At 36.4% G+C, this 26,800-nt stretch overlaps 1 protein-coding gene across 2 annotated transcripts in view; it reads right to left on the minus strand.

The window, feature by feature from the left end:
* Positions 1 to 26,800, minus strand: part of LOC131031597 (rhodanese-like domain-containing protein 11, chloroplastic) — a 205,943-nt gene that overhangs the window by 156,265 nt on the left and 22,878 nt on the right. For both annotated transcript variants that reach the window (XM_057962750.2, XM_057962749.2), the window contains exon 3: positions 1,308 to 1,415. In XM_057962750.2, coding sequence (XP_057818733.1) covers positions 1,308 to 1,415 — 108 coding nt within the window. The remainder of the gene's footprint in view (positions 1 to 1,307; positions 1,416 to 26,800) is intronic.

Below are 26,800 nucleotides of genomic sequence, written 5' to 3' on the forward strand. Positions count from 1 at the left end.
TGAACTTAATCACTTCTTTATTCGTTAATGTTAATATTTATTGTGGCTATGAATAGTTATTGTGAATATTAGTTAATAATAATTATTGATTGTGATTATAAATGCAAATCAATATTTATTTAATAATTATTGTGAATAATGGTTAATAGTAATATACATGAACAAATAAATAAATAGTTTAGATCCTCTTCAAATAAAATGTAAATACTCAAATATAAGGGATATTACGATATGGTAGATTTTTTTCGCACCCTATGAAATTGTTAAAACCCTATCCATGAGTTTATGCCCAACACTCAAATTTGGATTTTGTTATGCTTAGGGAATTTTTGTCATGCAAAAGTAGCCAAAAAATGTGTGATTATAGGAACTTTTAGGAGGCAATGCCAATTAGAAAATGTGTCATCTTGCTTTAATGTTTGTCAAAGAATTTGAGTGAAAAAGCCACATGAAATGTCTGCCACTTTTATGTTGTTTTAATCCCTTCATAATGTTAGGAATGGCGTCTCAACCTTGCATCATAATGTTAAGGACACAAAATTGCAATTGTTCAGCTGCAAGACAGTAAACTTCAATTTCTATGCTACAGAATTTGTTTTCAGCCCAAAAAAATTTTATAAGCATAGATCACTTTGAGCTCTACAATTTCTTTGAAAATAACAAACTCAATCCACTTCCTGAATCAAAAGTTATGGCCTCTAGAAGTTAGGCCTCCCACACTAGAAATGTAAGAAAATCTGAGCTATAAAAGGAGATTACACTTGCTGATCAACCCCTGATGGTTGTTATGACGCATCACAAGGCATCTTTGAATGGAGCGTTCATGGAAAGCTCAATCAGGTCTGCGATGGGGGTCGAACAGACCTACTGAACCTCAGAAATTCATTCACATAATTTTTACAAGGGAACGTCCCCTCCAATTTCAAAAAAGGTTCTACTTTACACTACTCTCTTTTGTTTTGTCCCAAAAAGACAAATCAAACTTTTACAGCACAAAAATCAATTAATGGAGAAATGAATTAATGCAGCATAAATATTGAACTAGATCAAACAAATTTGAAATTTACCAACTGGTCATTACTTTACAATGCATTGTCATGCTTTTTTTTCTGTCTTTTAAGACCATAAAAAATTTAGCACTAAGCTCAATTGAAATGGCACCCAAAAGTAGTAGAACATCAATTTTGCATGATGAAAGATTAAAAAGACGAAGTAGCCAATGATTAAATGCCAACAAGCACTTTATTTTGAAATGCTTAAAAATCAGCAAGCATTTATTTTTTATTCATGTGTGATTGAAGTCAAACCTTTCTCCGCTCTATTGATGGACGGACATCAAGAAGAACTTTGTCTGAAAGTTGTATTGTATAGCCAGCCTCTTTTGGTGTTAGGACCTTCACTTTGCCCTCTCTAACCTTCAAAATGAATATAAAATGGATGCATATATTATAACCAGAGAGTAGCATTAAAAATTATATTGATATTTAAATGTACCTAATCCAAGTTAGTAGACTATAATTTAAATTCAGTTGTTGACACTCTAAAAGCTCAAAGTTATAACAAGAGATAGCCACGATATGTTAATGCATACTACCTACAATTTCAGCAAAATATTTATCATTGTCATGTGACAGATTCATGAATGATAATTTCCTGATGATTAACCAAATACTTACAAGCTTTTCATTTCGTTGTAACCAACCACAATTATTTAAATTAAACAAAAAAATGACTTCTGTAAGAATATCATACTAATACAATGACTCTTAGATCACATAGGGCTTCCTCCAAAGGCCCTTTTAAGACAGGCGAAGTGGGTTGTTACTCATATACAAGAATTTTGGCAAACAGCTGGACAGTCTTTACAAGAAACATATATTGCTGATCTACATAAATATGTTGTGACATGTATTAGTCTGCTATGACAGTATATAGACATAGTTATGGGCAGAAATCTGCATTCACAATACTTAGCTCTAAAAACTATTTTTCTGTTTTTTTACACATTGTTGATGTGTTTTTATGCACATACGAACACAAAATAAAATACCAAGGTATCTTATCCTCTTTTGAACAAAGTCTCTCAAATGCTATGTTTTGCGATCAATTGATACAACTCCAAGGTTATGAAATGTCAGGTCTTGACTTGTGGATAAGTTCAATGGTTTGATGTGATAATGCTAGAATCACCAGGGGACTTATGTTGTGTTGGTTGAAAATTTTGTACACTTGGGGAAATATACAAAATTGTGGTTTCAACCACAGCACATGAGTAAAAACTCTCCTAATTAAGGGAAGGCTCCCCCATCTAACTACAACTTTGAAAATAAAATAGGATGGGACAACAATCTTTCTTCTTCTTTCAAGAAAGACAATATCCTTTTCTCTTCACAGAAAAGGATAGCGATTGGATATAAACAGCAGTAACCACTTTCAAATGAAATGAGAGAAAGGAAATGAAGTTTCCTGAAAGCACAAAGACTTCCGTCACTTCCTTCCGGACGGGACAGCAATATCAAGCTCAAAGACTTGATTATATGAAGTCCTATCTACCATTTGCTATACTAAATTTTACAACGAATAAAAAACAACAGCTTAAAGACTGGAATAACCTATTCTTTCAACACAAAGACAAGAACTAATGCAAGCTCAAAGACTTGCTGCGATTTCTTATCAAACAATAATTTTTCCTCAAGAATAGACGCAAGCTCAAAGACTTGCTGCTCCTTCTAGAGATTTTCCTATCTTAATGAATCTTCTCTACTTGCAGCTCAAAGACTTCAAATCAGATTGGACTAAGCTCCTTTAGAAACAATTTGCATGGAAGAAATAAAAAGATTCAAACTCAAACATGTAACTCAAAGACTCAAAACTTGAGTAGTCCTTTATTATTCTTCAAAATCTTCAATTCACATACATAAGCTCAAAGACTTCTTGCTGTAAATTTGGCAGAGTTTTTGCTTGCTCCACAATAGACCCCTCAAGTATTTATAGAAGAGGAGCCTTGAGAAAAAGGTGGGAGGATCCCAACTAACTTGAGAAAATCTCTCAACCACCTAGACTTATTCAAAAGCTAATTAAGACTTAAATAACTAACTAAGACTTATTCCAACTATAGTCCTAATTGGACACAACTTGTAGTTGCCTTACATGTAATTACAAAAGTGCAAGTAATGTGTAACTTGCATTTTACAAAAATACTTTTACATGTAACTTGTCAAAACGAAATTACAAATGCATAACTAAAACTATTCCATGTGTCCAAAGACACGACTCTAACTGCATCGTCCTTTGTCTATGATGATCTTCATGTCACTTCAGGATGCTAGAAGTTGAAGTATTCTGGATTGGTAAAGACGTCTTGAACCGGAACAGGAACTTGCATCTTTAATGATCTTTGTGTCCTTGGCCAACGAACTTCAACCTTATCTTCTTGCTTGGGGTAGTACTGGATTAGGAGGGAAAGAACTGCCTTCCTCTTTTCATGTTATGACCATCTTTGTCTTGAAAGCATTCTATGCTCTCAACTATGAATTTTTATTGTATCTCTTCTTTGTATCATCCTCCAATCTTGAAATCTGCTTGCAAAATAAGGCCCATACCTTAATCCATTGATTTGGTAGATCGTGTGTGCAAACCAGACTGACAAGGGAAGAGATAAATTGATGCAAAAATGGGCTCACAAGTGAATTTCGGGTTTTGGAAGCTGCATTACATGTGTGGGATAAAACAAGAGCATTAACTTGCAATTGTGGAGAACAAACATGCAACTTCATATGTGTAATGGGTAACTACAAGTTTGCACTTGTAATTGGACCTTTAAAACTCATTTTCAAGTGTTTTTTGAGTGCATTTTGGACCAATTTCGGGTTCTGGATGGCTGACCGCTGGTAGACTTTATCTGGGGAAAATGAATGAAGGTGTGAAATGAGTGGATGAAATGGTATGTACGGATGATGGAAATGAATGCGTGTGAAAATGAAAAGATTTTGGGAAGATCATCTTCAAGAAAATGGGAAGAACTTTCAACATGTAATCCGGTTCTAAAAACCCGATTTTGAAACGATGGGTATTTCTCATCTTTGCAACTTGGAATTTCAACAAAAGATGGTTAAATTCTTTTAACCGTAAGGGAAGAACAATTATTTTCATCCAACTTGTAATCGGGATTTAAAATCCCGAATACAAGTAAAAAGGGAAAAAGGGGAAGAACAATGCAATTCTAAAATTGCTTTACAAAGGAGAAAATCTCTCTCACAAAATCTGATTTTTGGGGAAGAACCAACATATTTACAAATTTACAACTAGAAAAGAAAAACAAGAAAACAAGAAAACAAGAAAAATGAAACAAGAAAAAAAGAAATCTTACTTTGCTCCAATCTGAAAATGCCTCTCCAAAAGATGATCAATCTTTGGAAGAAGAAAGAAAAACTCTTAAAAAGAAATTAACCGCATTCCAAAATCCTAGCCACGTTTTTGAAAAAAATGCCCAAAACTGAAAAACGTGGCAGCAAATCAATGAGAAATGGCATGAAAAATAGCCAAGACTCTTTCTAACCTCAACGCCTTAGCATACCAAGCCAAAACGATTCATAAGTTTGCTGATTCGTGGCATTTCTAATGGCAAAAAAACATGGTTTTTGGTAAAAACATGTTTGCTGTTATAAACCAAAAAAAAACAGCAAACTTAACCTCCAAAAAAACAGCAAACTTAACCTCCATGTGGCGTGAAAGGTGTCTAAAAATGCATGGAAATAGGAAGGAATCCTAAATGCCTTCCTCCTCCAACAAATTCTCCACAAAAATTTGCTAAAAATCCTCAAAAAAACGTTTTTCCTTGAAAATCGAATTTTTTGGAACAAATAGCAAGTTTAAAATGCATGAAACAATGAAAATCGGGTTTTTTGGAGGATATAACAAGTTTAAAATTTCACTTTTTCAACATGTTAAGCAAAATCGGGTTTTAGAAAAGAAATTACAAGTAAAATTATTTGTAATAGGGAAATAGAATTCCCTTTACAAGTGATTTCACTTAAAACATGTAAAGGGGTTTTAAAATCCCATTTACAAGTTTTATTTTAACATTATAAAAACAACTTTAAGTTATAAAGACATGTAAAAGGGTTTTAAAATCTCATTTACAAGTTTTTAAACACTTAAAGTCAAGCTACTAATAATGGGGATTTTAAAACCCCCATTACAAGTTTTATAAAAACTTGCAATTGGAGAAAAATTCCCCTACAAGCCTAAAAGCTTCAAGGGAGGTTTGAAAAACAAATTACCAGTTACTGGTAATCATCGAAAAATTCCCCTACATTGAAACAAAAACATAACAAACGAACTCGAAACACGACGAAATTCGAAACGTAGCTTGGGGATGGATCAACGATCAATCCAGTCCAAGGATGGGGTGAATTTCTGCCTCGGGAAGCATGCCATAGAGTAAAAAAATTTATTTTAACAAAAAAATTTATGTGATAGTCCAATTTTTGAAATCAAAAATTGATGACAACATGTTGTACATGAATGCTCAATCTTATCATGGATTAGGATAGGTATGCCAATGACTTGGGATTTTGCACTGAAGTTCTTGACTCAATTCTAACAAGACTTTCTAAAAAAGGGACAAAAGGGAATAGGGTTTAGGAATTCTATTCTAAAGCCTAGAATGCAAGAAGTGATGAACAAATTTGGTGGAATCAAACTAGGCAAGGACTCACCATCAAGTCGAACAGATTCTGACACTAGCTTAGTGCAATCATCCAAGGTGTATCTCATAGATTTTCAAATTACTACCATCTGACATTGACACCATCCAAGTTGATGCATATCAATGGACGTATAATAATCGAAGTTAAGCTTGCATAAATTTACAGTTGACCACGCATGATGCACTTACAATCAGCAAGAGGCTAGTGGTATGGATAAATAGATTCCACACAAATATACTCAACAATTCTTTCATTCAATCTAACAAACATGAAAGCAAATTCTAATCTAACTTAGAGGAATTGAGAACCTTGAATGCTAGACAACACTTAAACAAAAATCACCATCAAGTCGAACAATGATTCATATTCAAATTTGCAGCATCTACCAACAATTCTCAAAAATCTCTTGCTTACAAATGAGAGGCAATGGGGCTAATATAGAGCCTCAAAAGAAATGAATGGCTCAAATTGATTAAAGATCAACGGCCAAGATTACAAAATAAAACCCTAATTAGGGTTTGTTACAACCACCATTACATTGGCCAATAAGAAACGAGGGTAAGTAAGATAAATAATATTTCATGTAGTGCCATTTGTCACTTATCCCCTCGTTGACATGGAACCCTTTGATTGAATGAATGGTAACTGGGATGCCACCTCAGCTTGCCTTGTACACTTAACTCATTTGCCTTGAACATTCTTCCTCTTCATAATGTTTGGAATTCCTTGTGATACTTTGCATTTCATCCTTATGTTAAGGAATTCCATGAACTGTTCTGCTGACATGGCTAAAATCGTATTACTACAACCTCATCCGAACAACGCAGAATAGAATGATGAGTATCCTATCCTCTCTTGAGATAAGGAAATCCCTAATGTTGTTTTAGTTGATCAATGGGGAATGTTTCGGTTCTCAGGTCTTGACTGCGGGATAGCTCAAAGTCAACGGTTGATGTGTTTTGTTGGGAGCACAAGGGGACTTACGTTTTGCAACAAGTTGGTCTACTGCGATTCTCAGACTATGAAATAAAAGCAAAAGGGAAGGGTTTTAGGAGACCTAAGGTTAACCAGATTGGTATGCGGGTAGACGGATTCAACATAACCAATCCTTGCTTGGCCAGAATAACTCACAACCTCGCAGGAACAGTGCAATCTTCAAGGGGACTTGGAAGATTTTCAGACTACAGGAGCATGGCTAAGCATCCAATTTTGGCGCAGCTCAGACGGACACCTGCAATTGAACTAAGCACGATTTAAAGGCTCAAGCTAACCATACACAAGGATACACAATCATGAATATCCACAATGGTATGAGCCTAAATCCATCAGATACCTGCACACCAAAAGATCTATCTAAATTGTTGAAGGAAACCATGCAAACAAAATGAAACCAAGATGATAAACACAAAATCAATGTCCATATATTGATTTCATCTACTATTACAAAAATTTCTGCACCATTTCTATGTTATTCCTAAAATCTAACCTTATACAAAACTCTAACCTATTCTAACTGAAATCTACCAACCTAACTGCCTAAAATATAACCCTTTACAAAAGAAAGGCCTCTGCCTTTTGTAGATTTTCCAATATGAATCGATGGGCAGGATTGACTGCATCCAAGGGTTGCAATTTGCCTTCTAGAAGCTGGCAGCTTTAACCCATGCCCACTCAATTCTCAGTTATCTACCCAGCCACTATCTCAACTGCCTACAACTGTTTGGTTTCAATTTGGGTCTATTCGGTAGTTGAGCAAAACTAACCACAACTAACCTATGTTCCACTTTGTTTCAAAATATCTTGAGCGGGACCCACAGGCAGCCTTACATATAAACAATTTCAGTTTTTAAAACTGAATTTCTGGAATTAAATCCAGCTGTGCATTTCTCAAGAATGCATACTTACTGCATTTTGAATGTTCTTCGGTCTTTGGTCTCGGTGGTGGACTTTAACTTATTGTCCAGCGGCACGCTTCCCAATGTTTCATTGCTTTGATCCTACCAATGTTCAAAAACTCAGACTCACCATGGACTCGGCAAACCAAAAATTTGGACTCGGACTCGGACTCGTGAAAGACTCGCGAAAGACTCGGCAAGGACTCGGCAAAAAAAAAAACCATAGTTTTACAAAAAAACATAAAGAAATTAATGCATTAAGAGAACACAAGAGCCATAATTGAAACATTACACATATCATATGATCAACAAATGTGCAATATTTGAAATTTCATCATTCATACTCATAGTTTCAAACTTTCAACTCTAAAATGTATAATACCAAGATTTCTTCAATGCTAATTATCTTGTTATATGGAGCCTAATCAGACTCGGAGGTTAAATTTTCCCTACTTCCATCAGCGCAGTTTCCCCCTATATTTTTTGACGGGAGTTTGGGGGCAGCACCCCCAAGTTGGGGTCAAGGGGCAGCGGCCATTGCGCGCTCCTTGTCGCGATACAGGGTGGGGTCGAGGGGCAGCACCCCACGAGGCCAAAAATACTTTTATTAATTTATAAAGGCATCGGGTGTTATTTTTCTATTGGCCCACGTCCAATTAGGGTTACCCCTTAACCCCCAAAAAAGTCAAAAAGGGGGGGGGTTACACCAAATGAAGGCAAAAAAAAGAAAAAAAACTCATTTTTAAAGCTTGCCTGATGGTTTTTCTAGGTCGCGCGAGTCCATCTGAAAGACTCGCGAGTCCGTGCAAAAGACTCACGAGTCTTTCAAATGGACTCGCCTCGCAAGTCCTTGGCGAGTAGACTCGTGGCTCCCATGGACTCGCAAGTCCGTGGCGAGTCCACGAGTTTTTAAACTATGGATCCTACACTACATCTTTGCTCCTGGCTTTGATCGCTATCCTTCTTTGATTTGCGTTTCAGGCTTTCTCCTGGTTCTTTCCGACAACGCCTTCGACATGTAAACAATCAATTTCACCTTTAATTAATCAATTTGAAAAATTAAATAAATTAATTTAACAAATATATCAAATTTTAAATGACATCGGGATTTGTCTGGTGAAGTTTAGGCTTGAGAAGCTCTTTGTGAGATGTATCTTTTAAATGTTTCTCTTCAAACATGAACTTCGATCCTTCGTTTGCTCTCTTAAACGAAATTCGGGACTTCAAGGATTTACTTTATCTTCTTTATGAAATTCGACGATTCAGACATAAATGCGCGACTTGGACTTTCCTTTAAAATAGCCAAGTTTGGCCCTCTAAGAAATTCGACTTTTAGAAGTTTAGTGCGATTTTGATTTAGGCACGATTTTGCCTTAGTTGAACGCCTTTGTGGCCTTGGTGGAGTAACTCGGCCTTTTCAAATAAAATGTGAGAACTTCATTCTTTTTTTCTTTTTTTTTTCACGAAAAATGCCGAACTTATCTAGTATGTGCGATTTTTAAACCTTTGCTCATATTTTGGCCTATTAAGCCGATTTTCAAACCTTTGAGTTGTAACTTTTCGGTTTGTAGGCAAATTTTGAGCTTTTAAGCATTTCGAATTTCGGATTGAAGCTCTCCTTTTCGCAACTTAGGGTTCTAGGGATTTATTTCGGCTTCCTTGATCAAAATGGACAAATTCGAAGCCTTTGTACCTTTTCAGCTTATGAAAAGAAATTTCGCGATCTTGAAGTTGTCGACTTCTTCTCATTTTTGGCCTATGGAGGGGATTTGCGAGATTTGAATGATTTCGGCCTCTTAACACCAATTTTGTGAATTTTGGGTTGTATTTTCTTTATCCCTATGTCATCAAAACTTCGGGCCCTTTTAACCATCTGCGCGATTTTGGTTGTATTTGTGCTTTTTCGGCCCTAAAGACCAATTTGAGAGTTTAAGTGGTTTTCCGACCTAGAGAGAAAGTTTGCACGATTTTAGACTGTTGAAGATTTTGGGCAAATGGGGGCCGTTTGTGCGATTTTATCCATTTTCGTGGTGAACTGAGCATTTCGCGCAACTTCTTATTTCGGGTTGAATCACTATATTGCGCGAATTTGGAAAACCTTAAGTTTCTCCGGTTTAGGGAGCCATTTTGAAAGCTCTTGGCTGCATTTTGCTTTCAGGCAAATGAGGACTGTTTGGACTTCACGATTTAGACCTGTCTATAAGTTTTCGGCCTAATGAAGAGTTTTTGTGAGCTTTATGCTATTCTTCGGCTTTTATCCTCTCTTTTACAAGTTTTGCGATTTTCTTTCTTTATTTCCAGCTCAGAGGTTGATTTTGCGAGTTGTAAATATGCGAATTTAGATGTTTTCATGGTTTTCGGCTCAGTGAGGAAGTTGGTGCGATTTGAAGTTGCTTATCATTTTCGGCCCTTGAAGGCGAAATGTGTGATTTGATATTTAGCTCTATTTTTCCTACCTTTTCGGCTTCTCATGCAATTTTACAAACCTGAGGATTCTTGGCTAAAATCATATATCGCGCGATTTTCCTTCTGATCATTTTCGGGGATATTTAAGGTATTGTGCGATTTTCCTCCTCTGAAGGTTTTAAGTTTGCCAATGAAAGCTCGGATATCTAAAGTGATTGGCGCGATTATGAAGTGTTATCCTCTTCGGCCTATGAGGCCGATTTTGAAACTTGTATCTCGCAATTTAGGCTATAAGGCCGATTTTGGAGATTTGAGTTCGCAATTTGGCCTTAGAGACCGAATTTGGCGTCAGTGACATTCTGACTTGGACTTTCTTTCACACGATGACCTAAGAGATGGGGGTCCCCTATCCATGACGGGGATGGGGTGCAAAATGCACAACATGTTCCCTCCTTATGTTTGGAAAACTTTCCCGATCTTGGAATCTTGAATTATTTCATTCCTTGAGACACCTTGATATTGGAATCTCTTGATGTATTTCTGGATTTTCTTTCCTTCATTTGTTCATCATCAAGGTGAAGTCTTTTTCATATTTGATCTAGTCCGCATCTTCACCCTCTAGAATCTCTATCCAGAAATCCTCATCCAATCTTTGAAGTGTTGATCTTCATGCTTCCCTTCCTCGTGTTGGTCCTGCAAAACAAATAGACATTGAATCAAACACCAGTATGATAAACTTGATTTCAACCTTGGTGGGAAATTGATCAAGATAAGGACAGATTAGTCCTCAAAACATCCGCATTATCCTTGTCCATTTCTTCACTTGGTGGAAATTTGATGTCAATCTGGATAACTTTGTATTGATTTATCTGTTCCTTTGTAATTTTGTCTTTAAGTGGAAATTTGACCCTCATCCAAACTCATTGTCCTTGAAAATTTTGTGTTGATTTGATCACCATTCGATGGAGTGGACATCTGGACACCATCAAGACTTTGTTCCTTGTTGGTTGAAAATTTTGTACACTTGGGGAAATATACAAAATTGTGGTTTCAACCACAGTGTGTGAGTAAAACTCTCCTAATTAAGGGAAGGCTCCCCTTATCTAACTACAACTTTGAAAATAAAATAGGATGGGACAGCAATCTTTCTTCTTCCTTCAAGAAAGACAATATCCTTTTCTCTTCACAGAAAAGGATAGCGATTTGATATAAACAACAGTAACCACTTTCAAAATGAAATGAGAGAAAGGAAATGAAGTTTCCTGAAAGTGCAAAGACTTCCGTCACTTCCTTCGGGACGAGACAAAAATATCAAGCTCAAAGACTTGATTATGTGAAGTCCTATCTACCCTTTTCTATATTAATGCTATAAAGAACAAATTATAACAGCTCAAAGACTGAAATATCTTATTCTTTTCTACTTAAAAGAATGGGAAGTAGTATAAGCTCAAAGACTTACAGCTATTTCTCACAAAATCTACTCTTAAATTCTCCTAAGAACAAGTGAAAGCACAAAGACTTACAGCTTTTCTCAACAAAATATTTGTTTTAATCTATATTAACCTCAACTACTTGCAGCACAAAGACTGCAAATCAGATGTGATTAAGCTCTTTAAGGAACACTTGCAAGAAAGATAATATAGAACACTAACTCAAGAATGTAGCACAAAGACCCAAAGCTTGAGCAATTTCCTTCTATTCCTTTCAATCTTTGAATTTACACATGAAAGCTCAAAGACTTCTTTGTTGTAAATTTGGCAGAGTTTTTGCTTGCTTTCCAAAAGATAAAGATTACAATAGACCCCCTCAAGTATTTATAGAAGAGGAGCCTTGAGAAAAAGGTGGGAGCATCCCAACTAACTTGAGAGATTCTCTCAACCACCAAGACTTATTCAATAACCAACTAAGACTTCAATAACTAACTAAGACTTATTCCAACTACAGTCCTAATTGAACACAATTTGTAGTTGCTTTACATATAATTACAAAAGTGCAAGTAATGAGTTAACTTGCAATTACAAAGATATTTTTACATGTAACTTGTCAAAACAAAATTACAAATGCATAACTAAAATTATTCCATGTGTCTAAAGACACGACTCTAACTGTGTCATTGTTTGTCTATGATGATCTCCATGTCGCTTCAGGATGCTAGAACTTGAAGTATTCTAGATTGGTAAAGACATCTTGAACCGGAACGGGAACTTGCATCCTTATCTTCTTGCTTGGGGTAGTACTAGCTTTTCAAGAGGGAAAGGGTCGCCTTCCTCTTTTCATGTCATGACCATCTTTGTCTTGAAAGCATTCTATGCTCTCAATCATGAATTGTTGTTGTATCTCTTCTTTGTATCTTCCTTCATTCTTGAAATCTTCTTGCAAAATAAGGCCCATGTCTTAATCCATTGATTTGGTAAATCGTGTGTGCAAACCGAATTGACAAGGGAAGGGATAAATTGATGCAAAAATGGGCTCACAAGTGAATTTCGGGTTTTGGAAGTTGCATTACATGTGTGGGAAAAACAAGAGCATTAACTTGCAATTGTGGAGAACAAACATGCAACTTCATATGTGTAATGGGTAACTACAAGTTTGCAATTGTAATTGGACCTTTAAAACTCATTTCAAGTGTTTTTTGAGTGCATTTTAGACCAATTTCGGGTTCTGGATGGCTGACTGCAAGTGAAGACTTTAAATGGGAAAAATGAATGAAGGTGTGAAATGAGTGGATGAAATGGTATGTACGGATGATGGAAATGAATATGAAAAGATTTTGGGAAGATCGTCTTCAAGAAAATGGGAAGAACTTTCAATATGCAATCCGGTTCCAAAAACCCGATTTTGAAAGGATGGGTATTTCTCATCTTTGCAACTTGGAATTTCAACAAAAGATGGTTAAATCTTTTATCCGTAAGGGAAGAACAATGATTTTCATCCAACTTGTAATCGGAATTTAAAATCCCGAATACAAGTAAAGAGGGAAAATGGGGAAGAACAATTCAATTCTAAAATTGCTTTACAAAGGGGAAAACCTCTCTCACAAAACCGATTTTTTGGGGAAGAACCAACATATTTGAAAACAAGAAAAATGAAACAAGAAGAAAAGAAATCTTACCTTGCTCCAATCTGAAAATGCCTCTTCAACAAGATGATTAATCTTTGGAATAAGAAAGAAAAACTCTTTAATAAACAATGAACCGCATTCAAAACCCTTGCCACGTTTTTTTTTAAAACGTTTTCAGCAGCAAATCGTGGCACCAAATGCAAAGGAAATGGCGTAGAAAGTGGATAAATCTCCCACTAACCTCAATGCCTTAGCATGAGATGCAAAAACAACTTGAGAGATTGCTGATTCGTGGCATCCTTGGAGGAGAAAAACGTGGTTTTTGACAAAAAAGTGTTTGCTGTTATAAACCAAGAAACCAGCAATCTTAACCTCCAAATGGCGAAAAAGGTGTCTAACAATGCATGAAAATAGGAAGGAATCCTAAACGCCTTCCTCCTCCAACAAATTCTCCACAAAAATTTGCTAAAAATCCTCAAAAAAACATTTTTCCCTTGCAAATCGGGTTTTTGGATATAAAGTGCAAGTTTGAATTGCATAAAACAATGAAAATCGGGTTTTTTGGAGGATATAACAAGTTTAAAATTTCACTTTTTCAACATGTTAGGCAAAATCGGGATTTTTTGACCAAATAGCAAAGTTTAAAATGTCAAAAATGCAATTTATAAGCAAAATCGGGTTTTTGGAGACAAAGTGTGTAATGTCCCCATTTTGCGAGCATCAAAGTTTGTAAGAATTAGCCTATCATTTGACCCTCGTAGGCTAACAATTATTGATAGAGGGCCTCGTGTGGCAATTACTTGGTGATTAGAGACATTACTCTTCAGCTGGATTCAGGTTTTGGCCTTTGCACAGGTTTTTTTGACTCAGATTGGCACACTTACCATTTATAGTAAGTTACTATTTTGGGAGAGTCAGGGTTCCTATTAATAGAAAGACACCTGAGCAGAGCTTATTGGCAGTGTCGACCTTGATTGGGCCTTTGTAGCTATTTCTAGACTCAGTTCCACATACTTACTATTTATAGTAAGTCACTATTCAGGGTTTCTATTTTTAGACAGGCATCCAATCACATGGAGAACAGGGAGAGTCGACTCCTGGCTCAGATGGCTTAGAAATCAGACAAGTACATCAAGAGATATTAAAGTTTAAGTGACTTAAGTGATTTATTTAATATTTTAATATTATTATAAAGTTCTAAAGTAACTTTATAATAATAAAGTCACTTTAATATAATAAAGTGCGTTAAGTGAATAATTTAATGTGGAAATAAATCTTTTATCCCACATTGGCCAGGAAGGTGTTTGAGCTCTCTTAAGGAAAGAATAAAAGGAAAGGCAAGAGTTCATTCTCGGCATCCAGTTGATGAATAGTATTTTGATTGATTTTTATTGTGGAGCCTAGGGCTTTTGCAATTTTCTTCTTTGATCATAGGAAACGAAAACTTCCTATTGATAGCAATTTTGAAGGTGTGAAATAACACTTGAATTATTGCAGTTGTGGGAAAGAATACTTCAGTTCTTTCATTTGTGCAAATTGGTGAAGTTTTCTACAAGGGTTTGAAGTTTATTGTTGAAGAACATTTATAGTTGGTTGTGAATCATCCTTCTTTGGCACATGGAGTTATATCATTCTTGTTGGGAGAGATTATCAACAAATTATTCAAGGTTTTAAGAGCAGATTGCAAGTTTTTTCATCCACTGCTACAGTACTCGCGTGAATAGTACCCGAGTGAATAGTGCCGCGCTACAGTAACTCGTGAATAGTAAAATCGCTACAGTGATTGTTACAGTGAGATGCTTGAGTTTTACTCTTTCCCATGCAAAGTCTCTTTTCTGACCTGCATTGGAGTTCTGGGTGTTATTCTCCAGTCCTAGCGGATTAAATCAGGTTCTCAATGCACTCTGTTTGCTTACTTTAATTTGTTTCAGACTTGTAATCAATTTGGTAAATGTTCAATGATTGTTGTGTAAGTTCTAAGGATATCATACTATCGAATTAGTGCCATTATTACTAATCAGAATGAATGCAAGGTTGAAGACCAGTTTGATCATGTTATGGACGCTCTGTTTCAGACATTCTGTAGCTTATTTCTGATCTGTTGTAGCTTCTAAATATCATCAGAAATCTTTTATTCTGCAATTATAATCTGTTGTTACCACATAATCACAGTTGGAGATCATAAACTGGTATTTACCTTTTGTTACCATGCCTATTATTGACTGAAATAAGTCCAGAATTACTGCTGTGTACATTTCTGGGTGCTATCTTACCATGGCTGTGTGTAAATAATGTTCTAGACTGAGTCTTTTAAGTGCTGTTCAAATTCTGGGTTAATCTAGTTTGTGACAGTCATGCCTTCACTCAGAAAATCCACGAAATAATTGTTGTTCCAGTCATTGCTGTTAAGGGTTCAGATTTGCATACTTCCGGTATGAACTCATAATTTCATGAAATGTAAAAGACAAATCTGTATTAAAGTCACTTGTTCCTTGTAAAGGATATTATGGATTTGTTTTCCAGCCTTCATAGTACTATCAGCATACCAATCATATTTGATCATTGGCATATGTTATTTGCACTTTCTTTATTCCTTGGTGAAACATCATTGAAAACTCAAGCAAAACCCAAACACTGAAAACATTGAAAAACTAAACAAAGGCAGAAAATTGTGGTTGGTTAGAGTCCACCAGGTGTGGGTTCTTACAAAGTGCAAGTTTAAAATTGTCACTTTTTCATTTACAAGGCAAAATCGGGTTTTTGAGAGAGATATGCAAGTTTAAAATCACTTGCAAAGGGGAAATAAAATCCCTACAACAAGTTTTAAATCACTTGCACACATGTAATAGGGGTTTAAAATCCCTATTACATGTAAAAACCATTAAAGTAGGGGTTTTTGGAAAGAATTACAAGTTTACTTGTAACTTAACCAAAAAATCCCTATTTTAACTGAAAAAGCCAAAAAACAACAAAAACAACAAAGGGGAAATAAAAAGCAAATTACAAGTTTTTATTTTTCAATAAAGTGCACATGTAATAAGCTAAAAATTTCCCTACAAAGACCAAAACAATGGAAATCATTAAAACTTGCAGTTCAAGGAAAATTCTCCACTTGCAGTCAGGGAGAAAAAACCCGAAATTGAAGGAAAGACATAGCAAACGTAGTTCGAGGATAGACTGAGGATTAAGCCAGTCCAAGGATTAGTCAAAATTCTGCCTCGGGAAGCATGCCATAGAGTAAAAAAAATCATTTTTTCACAAAAATTCAATGTAATGGTCCTTCATTTTTTAAAACAAAAATGAGGGCAACATTCCTAACATTTTTCCTAACTTGTGATAGGTAGTCTTAGAAAATTGTAGCACCAGTTCTGGAAAATATGAAGGTCCGAATTGAAATTTGGAAGATTCTCCTTAAGAAAACCCGATTTTCAGACTTAGGATAAGTCTGATCACAATTGCTAAGTCTGAAGACACTCAGGAAATCAAGCATTTGGAGCCCAAAAATGGATTTCCAGATCCGGAAATATCACTTGGAGGCCTGAAAAAAAGTTGTCAAAAAAGTCTGGTTTATGAGGACAAAGTCTGAATACGCCCTCCAAGGTCTGAAAATACTCATAAAATGGTGTACTGAAGTCTGATTTTCTGATTCTTAAGTCTGAATACACCCTCTGAAAGTCTGAAAATGGCTCCAAAAAAGTCTAAAGACACACTGAAGATGATGAAAATCACTGGCTGGAAGTGGTCAAAACCCTGTCACATGCTTGCACTTAAGTTGTTTCACCTTTCTAAGCTCAAAAATGGCCACGCCTGGGCATAAGTATGTGGCTGGAAATTAAGTTTCAGTCTGAAGACAACCTGGTATACTCAGTAAAATGTTATGGAAAAGTCTGATTTTTAGTTCTTAAAGTCTGAAGACACCCTTCCAAGGTCCAACAATGGCTGTCCAAAGTCTGAAGACAACCTGTAACTTCAATAAAACAGTCATTTAAACTTGTCGCAGTCATAGGAAACGCCTGTATTTGATGGATTTTACCTTCCCAAAGTGAACTTTGTCAAATCTGGGCACAAACAAAGGGCTGATAAAAAATACCTCAATCTGAAGACAAATCTGAAAGTGAAGTTTCAAACTTAAATCAGAAATGGATGCTCCACCAAATGCCCAAAAAACTCATAAGGATGATGCACAAGTAAAATTTCCCAAGGGTAGAGGTGGCTGGAAATGAAGAATAAGTCTGAAGACAACATGAGAATGGAGTTTCAAACTTCACACCAGCAATGGTGTACTCAGAAAATGCCTCCAAACCACTCTAAAATGACTTTCAAACAATATCTCCCAAGTGTGAAGATGGCTGGGAGTGAAAATTTAAATATGGAAATGCACACTTCAGCCAACAATGGTATCCAAATCACTTCTAGCAATGGCATCAAACTCTGATCTGAGTGTAATGGCAGCCTCCCAGCAACAATGGAGCTCAAGAGAATCACAAAAATCACCCAAAATGAAGGGCAATCTGCCTCACAAACAAAATCGCAGTCCCTCCAATCATGGCACCATCTCCCAAAATCGCTATATGTGGCTTAATCAGCCATTAAACATGTTGTAGCTCTTCTCCAATGGTGGCGCCCAAGTTTGATTGGGCAAACTCTTCCTTCAAATCTGCAACTTCAACTCCAACAATGGTGTCAACTTGACACTTGGGCAAAAATTGCCCAGCTGGGACTTCCAATCTGCCTCCAATCAACCACCTAACTATCACATCAGCAACTTAAAATGTTATTTTAATGTTGGGCAAGCATACTTAAACACATTTTCACCTTAAAACTTCACCACACAAGCAATGTGGGATAAAACTTTGTCTTTATAGCCTGCCTAGGAAAATCGATTTGCATTAGAAAAATAATTAATTATTAAATGATCATTGCAAATCATTAAATAATTGTTTTTTATAATTAAATAATCATTATCAAATGTAAAACAATTAAATTTGGCCACTTGCGTTAAAAAATATTTTAAATTTCATTCAAATTTGGCTAGATGGGGGAAAAATGTCCCATGTCTGGATAAAAATCCTCATTAAAAAGTATCATAAATCAACTCAATTGCCACTTGAGGAAAATCGACCTCCATCTGGATAAAAATCCATTAAACTTGTTCACAAACTGTCTTGGGGAAAATCGATCTTCATCAGGAAATGAAATTTCATCCGAACCAAAGTTATATGCATTCCAGGAGAAAATCGAGGGTCATCAGGATAATTTCCCATACTTCATCAAAATTTTGCCCTCCTGGTGGAAAATCAACCCATGTCCGGATAATGAGTGGGGGAAAAAATAGGTTCATCAGGAATCTAGGGGAAATTCACCTCCCATCGGGATTTTGAGTGGGAAAAACCATGGGTCATCAGAAGTGTGGGGGGAAAAGCACCTTCCATCAGGAAAATTGACTTTTTGACCCCTAGAACTTGGATTTTCATTAAGAATTTAACAATTTAACCACTCAAAATCATTTGGACACTCAGAATTTCATCATTACGCATCGTGACAACGCCAAATTTATCAAACTTTAAGCGAAAAAATAGGAATTTCATTGGAAGAAAGTGCAAATTTGACTTGAATAGATTCCTAGGAGTGAGAAAATAGCCCCTAAAGGACCTCTTGATGCCTAGGCACAAAAATATCGCCGACTTACCACACTTAGATGCATTTACGCTCAAATGTCAAGGCAAAATTAAAACTCAACACTCAGCAAGAATAAATCAAAACCCTAAGACAACCCCTAGACTTAGGCAAAACTTAGGATCCCTCTAACATTTCGACATTTTAAACACATGATCCTATTCAAAATTCAAAAATGCTCTCATAAGCAAAGGCAAACACTAGGAAGCTAGGCAAAACATCTACTCTAAAAAGAGAAAAGTGGGGGTCCCCATTTGCAATGGGGCGATGTGTGAAGACGTCAAAACACATATGAAGATAATTTTATGTTCACAAATAACTGGGATAAGAGAGGGATATGCTACTGATAGAAATCACTAAATCTTTCATCTCTATATCTTTTACAATGGATTCCTTTAGCAAACTTACAGAGCCTAGTCACTACTTAATTTTCCTTTTTTATTTTAAAAAAGAGGGTAAAAATTTATTCAGAGAAAGGCAGGAATACAAAGCAAAGGGCCCCAAGCCAGCACAAAGAACCAATCAACAAAGAGGAAGAGGTCCCCTAGGAACCTCCCCAAAGAAAGTGCTACACCTTCTTGTCTTCCATAACTAACTTCTCCAAAAAGCCAAAATACTCTGGGGGTAAGAGCCCCTAATCCTCAACATCCCACCCACCAGGGTTCCTTGATGCCCTCTTGGCCAAACAATCAGCTACTTTATTCCATTCGCGAGGGATATGACTAAAAGAAATTTGCTCCAGGGCCAAGCATAAATTCAGAATCTGCCTAGCTACCAAGGCTAATTGCCAATTAACATCCTTCAAACGCTAAGTATTCAACATATCAATCACAATCTGCGAGTCAGACTCATAGGCAATCCTTCTCCAACCAAGGGCATATCCTTTTTCAATAGCGTGAAGAATAGCTAGGTCTTCCATAAGGTTATTGGAATGAAGCCCTTTAAAAGTGGAAAAAAAGAACACAACACTACCATCACTACTCCTATCAACGCCTCCAATCCCATCCAAACCAAGATTCCCCTTGGAGGAACCATCTGTGTTTATTTTCAAAACCACCTATAGAGGAGGGTGCCATCTCCCTTCTCTTTGGACTTTTTGTTTAGCCTTCCTAAATCTCCTACCAACATTAGTATACAAGCCATTCTTAACGAGATTCAACTTCCTCACCTTATCCATATCAGCAGGATTCACCTCAACTGAGAGATCACACTTAGCTGCAATAGTTTCCCTAAGCTTACCAACTATCTTATGCCACAAAAGTCCACTCACTAGGTCAGTCTCTTAAAAGATTCTTCAATTTCTTTCTAACCAAAGATTCCAAATGATAAAAGAGGGTCCAATAATCCAAGCAATTTGAAGGAAAGGAGCCTAGGTAGGGGGTTTGCCCAAGCTTTCCCAGAACTCTACCAGAGAGGAGGCATGAGCACAAGCGTGATTCCATAAATCGCACCAAAGATGTCAGATCTCCCTTGAGAAGGGGCACTAAAAGAACAAATGAGATGCGCTCTCTTCATTATTTCTACAAAGGACACAAAATGAAGGACCCTGAAATCCACACTTTCTCAGATTATCCCATGTTAAACACCTATTTTGGGCTACCAACCAAAGAAAGAAATTGCACTTAAGCCATGAGAATCTATTCCAAACCAATTTCCACCAAGAGACCCCCACTCTACCATACAATTTTCTATCTAACTCAAGGTACCCTGAAGCAACCAAAAATTTACCTTTCGGGCCAGGGCTCCAAGCTAGAGCATCTTTGTCCATAAGGGAACTACAAAGTCTCTCGACTAAAATCCCAACCAGCTCTTGTCGATCCTCTTCAAATCCACCCATCAGCCATTCCTAGGGGTCTTTCCAGCAACACACCTCCATTTGATCATGGGACATAACCTTCTTAAAATCCTGAACCTTAGACCATCCAGCCGCAACAAAGAGGTTGCAGAGGGATTGAAGATGCAGAAACTAAGACGAAATCGGGGGATGATCATCCCAAGAGTCGTACCAGAAAAGGGCATCAGAACCCTTATTACATATCCACAAAAAACCATCCTTGATAAGATTTGCCCCTCTTGAGAGTGTCCCAAATCATAGATCCCTTTCCCCCAGGAGAGCATCTAAGCAAGTCACTACCACTAACTACCCTCAGATACTTGTGGGAGAGGATTCTGACCAAGCCCTGGTTCTGACAAGTACACCACCTCCAATAAAGCTTAGCAACTAAGACCTGATTTATCATCCTGTTGGGACGTTTTCACACATCACCCCATTGCAAATGGGGACCCCTACTTTTTGCTTAGATTAGGTGTCTTGGTTTCTTAGTTTCTTTAGTTGGTAACCTTTGCTAATGAGTAAGAGATGTCAGGTTGAGGTCACATTGCAAAATTATTTGAAGTTCTAAGTTGTCAATAGTGTCAATAGAGTGCGAATCAACTTAGGTTGAAAATGAGTTCTAGAGGAGACCCTGCAGATTGATTCAAGTTGATGATGAGAAAAAAATTTCCCGAGTATGGAAGCCTGTGGATCTACTTAGGTTGGTAGGAAGTCTCTAAGTGTGCCTGCAGATCAACTTAGGTTGATAGGAAAGTGAAATTGCTTAAATGAATGTCAACCTTCAATGATGAGAAAGAGGCTGTGAATCAATCTAAGTTGGCAAAAAAGATCGATGGAGATAATATTAAGAGCATTTCGACCTCAACTAATACAAATGCAAAAGCATATGGATTTCAAAGAATCGATGTTGTTCAATTAATCAAGGAGACAAAGCTCCTTTAAATAGAGTTACAAAGATGATGTTTCTAAAAGAAACAATCATTAACTAGAGGCGAAATTAGAAACAACTTAAATGACCATTAATAACACAAAGAGAAAGATATTATTCTAATACCCTCCCTTAATGGTCATTGTTCTAACTACCAAGAGAAATAACAGAGAAGGTTGCCCCCTTCTTCTCAGAACACGCTGCAACAAAAGACAAGAGCCTGCCACTAACTCTGCCACTTGAGATGAGTCTACTACCAACCCTCCCAAAAACTGCAGAACTTCTGGAGATACCCAAAACAACACCAACCATCCAACCTAATGTTGGAGAACTGTTCCTCCCTGTAACTAGAGACACACCAAGAACAATTGTCACGATTTTAAGGAAAAAATCGGCAAACCCTCCAAACTATTGCAGATGAGCAAGATGCCCTAAAATAGACTGCAAACAAGAGACTAGTGTAGATGTTCACACAACAACTCCAGGTGTGACTAAAAACAGACTGCAGCAAAGTAAAATTTTTGAGGAAAAAATCATAAACCCTCCCATGATTTTTTTTTACAAGGACAAAAAATATTTAAAAACCCAGAGACTTTTTTAAGGGAAAAAAATATTAAAACCCATCAGAATTTTTTTCAGGTAAAAAAATATTAAAAACCGAAACAAACATCAATGCCCATAAGCCATCTTCACACTTTTCAAGGCACGAAAAATGAGGTACTGAGAAGATGCTAAGTGCACAAAACCTAAGGTATGGCTGGCACAGATTTCGAAAAAAAATTACGGCTGACCCAAAAACATCCGAAGACAACATAGAAATCCTTGCGAAAAACCCAGAAAGAATCTGAAATCAGAATTGAAATCCGCTGGCACGAAATTTGAGGCACGGAAAACGATGCACCCACAAAATTCTGAAAACAACCCAGTTGAGCTCTCGAAAAACCCACCAAGAATCTGCAATCAGAAAAAAAAAATTGACTTGATCTGAAGGGTAAAAACCCTAATCGAAAATGTAGATTTTCGTCCAAAAAAATGGCAGAAAAATTATGTCACGCGTAGAGGATTAATGGCGTCGCGGGACAAAGGTCTAGTTAAAAAGAAATCTGCCACAGAAAACACAAAGAACAGTAGAAAAAACCGCCTGAAAGAAAACCCTTTAGAAAAGAAATTTGAATTTCGAATTCTAAAAAAATCACAGGCCCTAGATTTGTTTTTTCAGTGATGAAAAATTTCATTCGGAAATTTTTCGAAATAACAAAAAATTTCTTTTTGCTCTGATACCATAATACAAACGCAAAAGCATATGGATTTCAAAGAATCGATGTTGTTCAATTAATCAAGGAGACAAAGCTCATTTAAATAGAGTTACAAAGATGATGTTTCTAAAAGAAACAATCATTAACTAGAGGCGAAATTAGAAACAACTTAAATAACCATTAATAACACAGAGAAAGATATAATTCTAATATCAACAAGTATTGAACCTCTTGTGCACCAACTTAAGTTGGGAAGTTTAATTGAACAATTTCAACCTTTAATGATAAGAAAGAAAGTGTGAACCAACTAGAATTGATAAGAAGGCAAATTTCCCAAAAGATGACAAGGCGAATTAACTTAAGGTGAAAATCTTAAGTTGCATGGATGAAGGTTGAAGATATGAAAGGTGAAAATCTTAAGTCGCACGGATGGAGGTTGAAAAGATGAAAGATGAGACTTTCAACTTGCAAGGATGAAGGTTGAAAAGACTCGGCTATCAAAATCGAACTTCCAAGGGTGTAAGTTGGCAAAATTGTCTAAGTTTAAAACATGTGCATCAACTTAAGTTGGTAAGAACATAAGACTTCTAACTCGCAACGATGAAGGTTGAAAAATTAAGTATCAAAATCGAACCTCCAAGGATCAAGGTTGAAATATTATCGAACCTCCAAAGGTGTAAGTTGAAATGCTCAAGTAACAAAGTCAAATTTCTAAAAGATGAAGGATATCAAATTACTAAGGAAGCGAGATCAAAAGGAAACACATTCACTTGAAGATTGAATGAAACGAATTTCAACTTGGACGGATAGAGGTTGGAAAGATTAAGTTAAATGAGATGAAGTTCGCTTGAAAGAAGATGAAGGGTGAATTCGCTTAGTAAAAGAGAAAAAAATAGACGCCTCACAAACATGAGACTTCTAAGTCCCAAGGATGAAGGTTTGAAGTTACCCAATCAAAATTCGAACCTCTAAACATGAGAGTTAAAACAAAAGACAAAGTAAATTCAACCTAGACGGCTGGAAGTTGAAATGCAAACAAAGATGAAATTCGCTCCCTCAAGCCACAAGGATAGAGGTTGAAATTACTAAGTGTCAAAAGAACCAAACCTCTAAATGGACAAGTTAATCAAAATCAAGACGAATTTCAAAGAAGTTAGAAGGATACAAGTCAGATAAGATGAAGTTCGCTGGAAGGGAGATGGAGGTTAATTCTCTTAGTTAAGGAGAAAATAAAATTGGCATCTCACAAATTTAAGACTTTCAAGTCACACTAATGAAGGTTGGAAATCATTAAATTAAAATTCTAACTTCCAAAAATTTAAGACTTTCAAGTCACACTGATGAAGGTTGGAAATCATTAGATTAAAATTCTAACTTCCAAACATAGGAGTTGAAACCAAAGACTAAGCGATCTTCAACTTACACGGCTAGAGGTTAAACAACTTTGAAAATTCACACAAACAACTTGCTCAAGTCGGCCAGCAAAGAAAGAAAAGGGAGGCGATTTTATTAATTGAATCATTAAAATGTCAAGTCGGCCCTCAAAGAACATGAAAAGGTATGATTAAGGAGAAAATAAAATTGACATCTCACAAATTTAAGACTTTCAAGTCACACTAATGGAGGTTGGAAATCATTAAATTAAAATTCTAACTTCCAAACATAGGAGTTGAAACCAAAGACTAAGCGACCTTCAACTTACACAGCTAGAGGTTAAACAACTTTGAAAATTCACACAAACAACTTGCTCAAGTCGGCCAGCAAAGAAAGAAAAGGGAGGCGATTTTATTAATTGAATCATTAAAATGTCAAGTCGGCCCTCAAAGAACATGAAAAGGTATGACTCTAAACTTCAATTAGTACAAGGAGAAATGCCTTTCAAAGCATAACTTCAAATGCAAAGAAGAAATTCGCCCAGCAGTCCCAATTATCCCAATTAGAAGAAGTTCGCTCAGCAGATTGGAGGGAGAAAATCGCTTAAAGTTACTGATATCGCTGGAAGTAAAGGAATAGCATACATACGAATTTGAAGAGCAGAAATAAGCAGAGGCGAATTTCTACAGGCAGATCTGAGTGCATTATACCAGCAGAAGTGGAGCAATTTCATCAGCAAATCTTACACTATTCAGGCAAATTTAAAGGTCAACAAGGGCAACGAATCCAAAAGCAGAAAAGGGTGAGGAATATAAAGCAAATTTGGTCCAGACCTGAGTTAGGTCATAAAAAAAATCAAACCTAATAAATCAGACCTAACTTAAGGTTATTTTTAAAGTCTTCTTCCAGAACGAGCTGCTGCTTGAAGTGATTCAACTTTGCTTCATCTGATTTTAATCCTCAAATCTGCTAAATTCCAGCCTAGGGTGAAGGGAATATTAACCTGATATAGGATAAATTACTCCAGTCTGCCATTTTGTTCATCAAATTCGAAGAAAATCAGGTCTGATTTTGGCGAATCCCCCCAGCTAGGGCATTCTGGTTTGAACATCATCTGATCAGATCACAAGTCAAGCAACATCAGTTCAAGCTTTGGAAATTCATAATCAGATTTGAAAGGGTTTTAAAAAAACATAAATTTTGTGAAATTTTGTTTTCATTCCTAGTGTTTTAATGCAAAAGTCTCTTTGTTTTGCACAAAGTCAAGTTAAGAGGTAGACTATCCCAAACATGAAGGACACTTCACATGTATTCCAAGAGATGAAGAGCCTTTCGACACAATAATCAGAACATTCCAAGAGAATCACCAAGTGTTTGAACTTCTAAGTGCTCTACAAGCATGGTAAGGATGTGAGAGGGTTAAAGCAACATTTCTCCACGTGAAGATCATCATAACCGCAATCAAAAGGAGGAAGCATCATAGGAATTTCACCAAACAAAGGATTCCATACATGAGGTAAGGAATTACATCAAAAAAGTTCAAGGTCAAAGAAGGATAAGGAAGGAAGTACTACAAGATTCAAAGGTTGAGATTTGAGAATGCATCACAAGGAAGGAAATTTCCAAGTTAGAGTAAAGAAGAGTGAACATGATCAAGGAATGGAGATAGTTTCAAAAGAGGTTGATGTGGCATCCTATTCACATTCAAGCCAATCAAGTTACTTCCACATCAGCAAGTCCAAGTTCAATGAACCTGATTCATCTCGTGGTGGAGCAAGTGACACATGGCGCCTCATCAAATATTATTTTATGTACCTAACCTAATCTCTCATTGGTTAGAAATCAAGATGGATAGGTGCCCAATTCATTGTAATGATCTTATTGGCCAAAAGGAAGTTTGATGTAACAAACCCTAGTTAGAGTTTTATTGTAAATAATCTCGGCCATTGATCCCAAATTGATCTGAGCCATTGAATTTTATTGAGAGCATTATAAAAGGCTCAAGTACCTCATTTGTAAAGGGTTAATAGCAAGTTAATAATAGTTAATAGGTCAAGAGTAAGAAGAATAGAATAGAAGATAGAGTAGAAGTTAGATTAGGAAAGGCAAAGATTGTTGCCAAAATCTTGTTGTAAAAGACAATTGATTTCATTGAAGCTATGGTGAATTAATGTGTCATTTAAAAAAGTTGCATGGTCTCTACTTCTCAATCCATTTGCTTTCATGTTGATTAGATGAATGATAATAGTGAAATTCATTTATCCATATCACTAGCAATTTGCTGATTGTAAGTTAGCTTTGTGTGGTCAACTGGAATTCTTAATGAACTTAACTTCAATTGCTATTAACACTTTGATATGCATTGCCTTGATGGTATCCTCGTTGTTGATAGTGATTTGAACATCATGTGCTTACCTTAGGAGATCGCACTAAGCTTTGTGGAGTTGTTGCTTTGCATGTCAAATAAAGGCTTAGTCGAGTTTCACCAAAGATTGTCCATCGTTCCTACAATCTTAGACATTTTAAACCCTATGTCCTTTGCCCTTTTTGTTATTCTCCAAGCAAGTAGTTATAATCTAAGTTCCAACAAATCAAACATTCAATTATTCAACATAAGGTCCCTTGGATTACCAGCAATCACATCGACCAACTGTGCTTA

Source organism: Cryptomeria japonica, chromosome 2 (assembly GCF_030272615.1).
Source record: "Cryptomeria japonica chromosome 2, Sugi_1.0, whole genome shotgun sequence".
Classification (NCBI taxonomy): domain Eukaryota; kingdom Viridiplantae; phylum Streptophyta; class Pinopsida; order Cupressales; family Cupressaceae; genus Cryptomeria; species Cryptomeria japonica.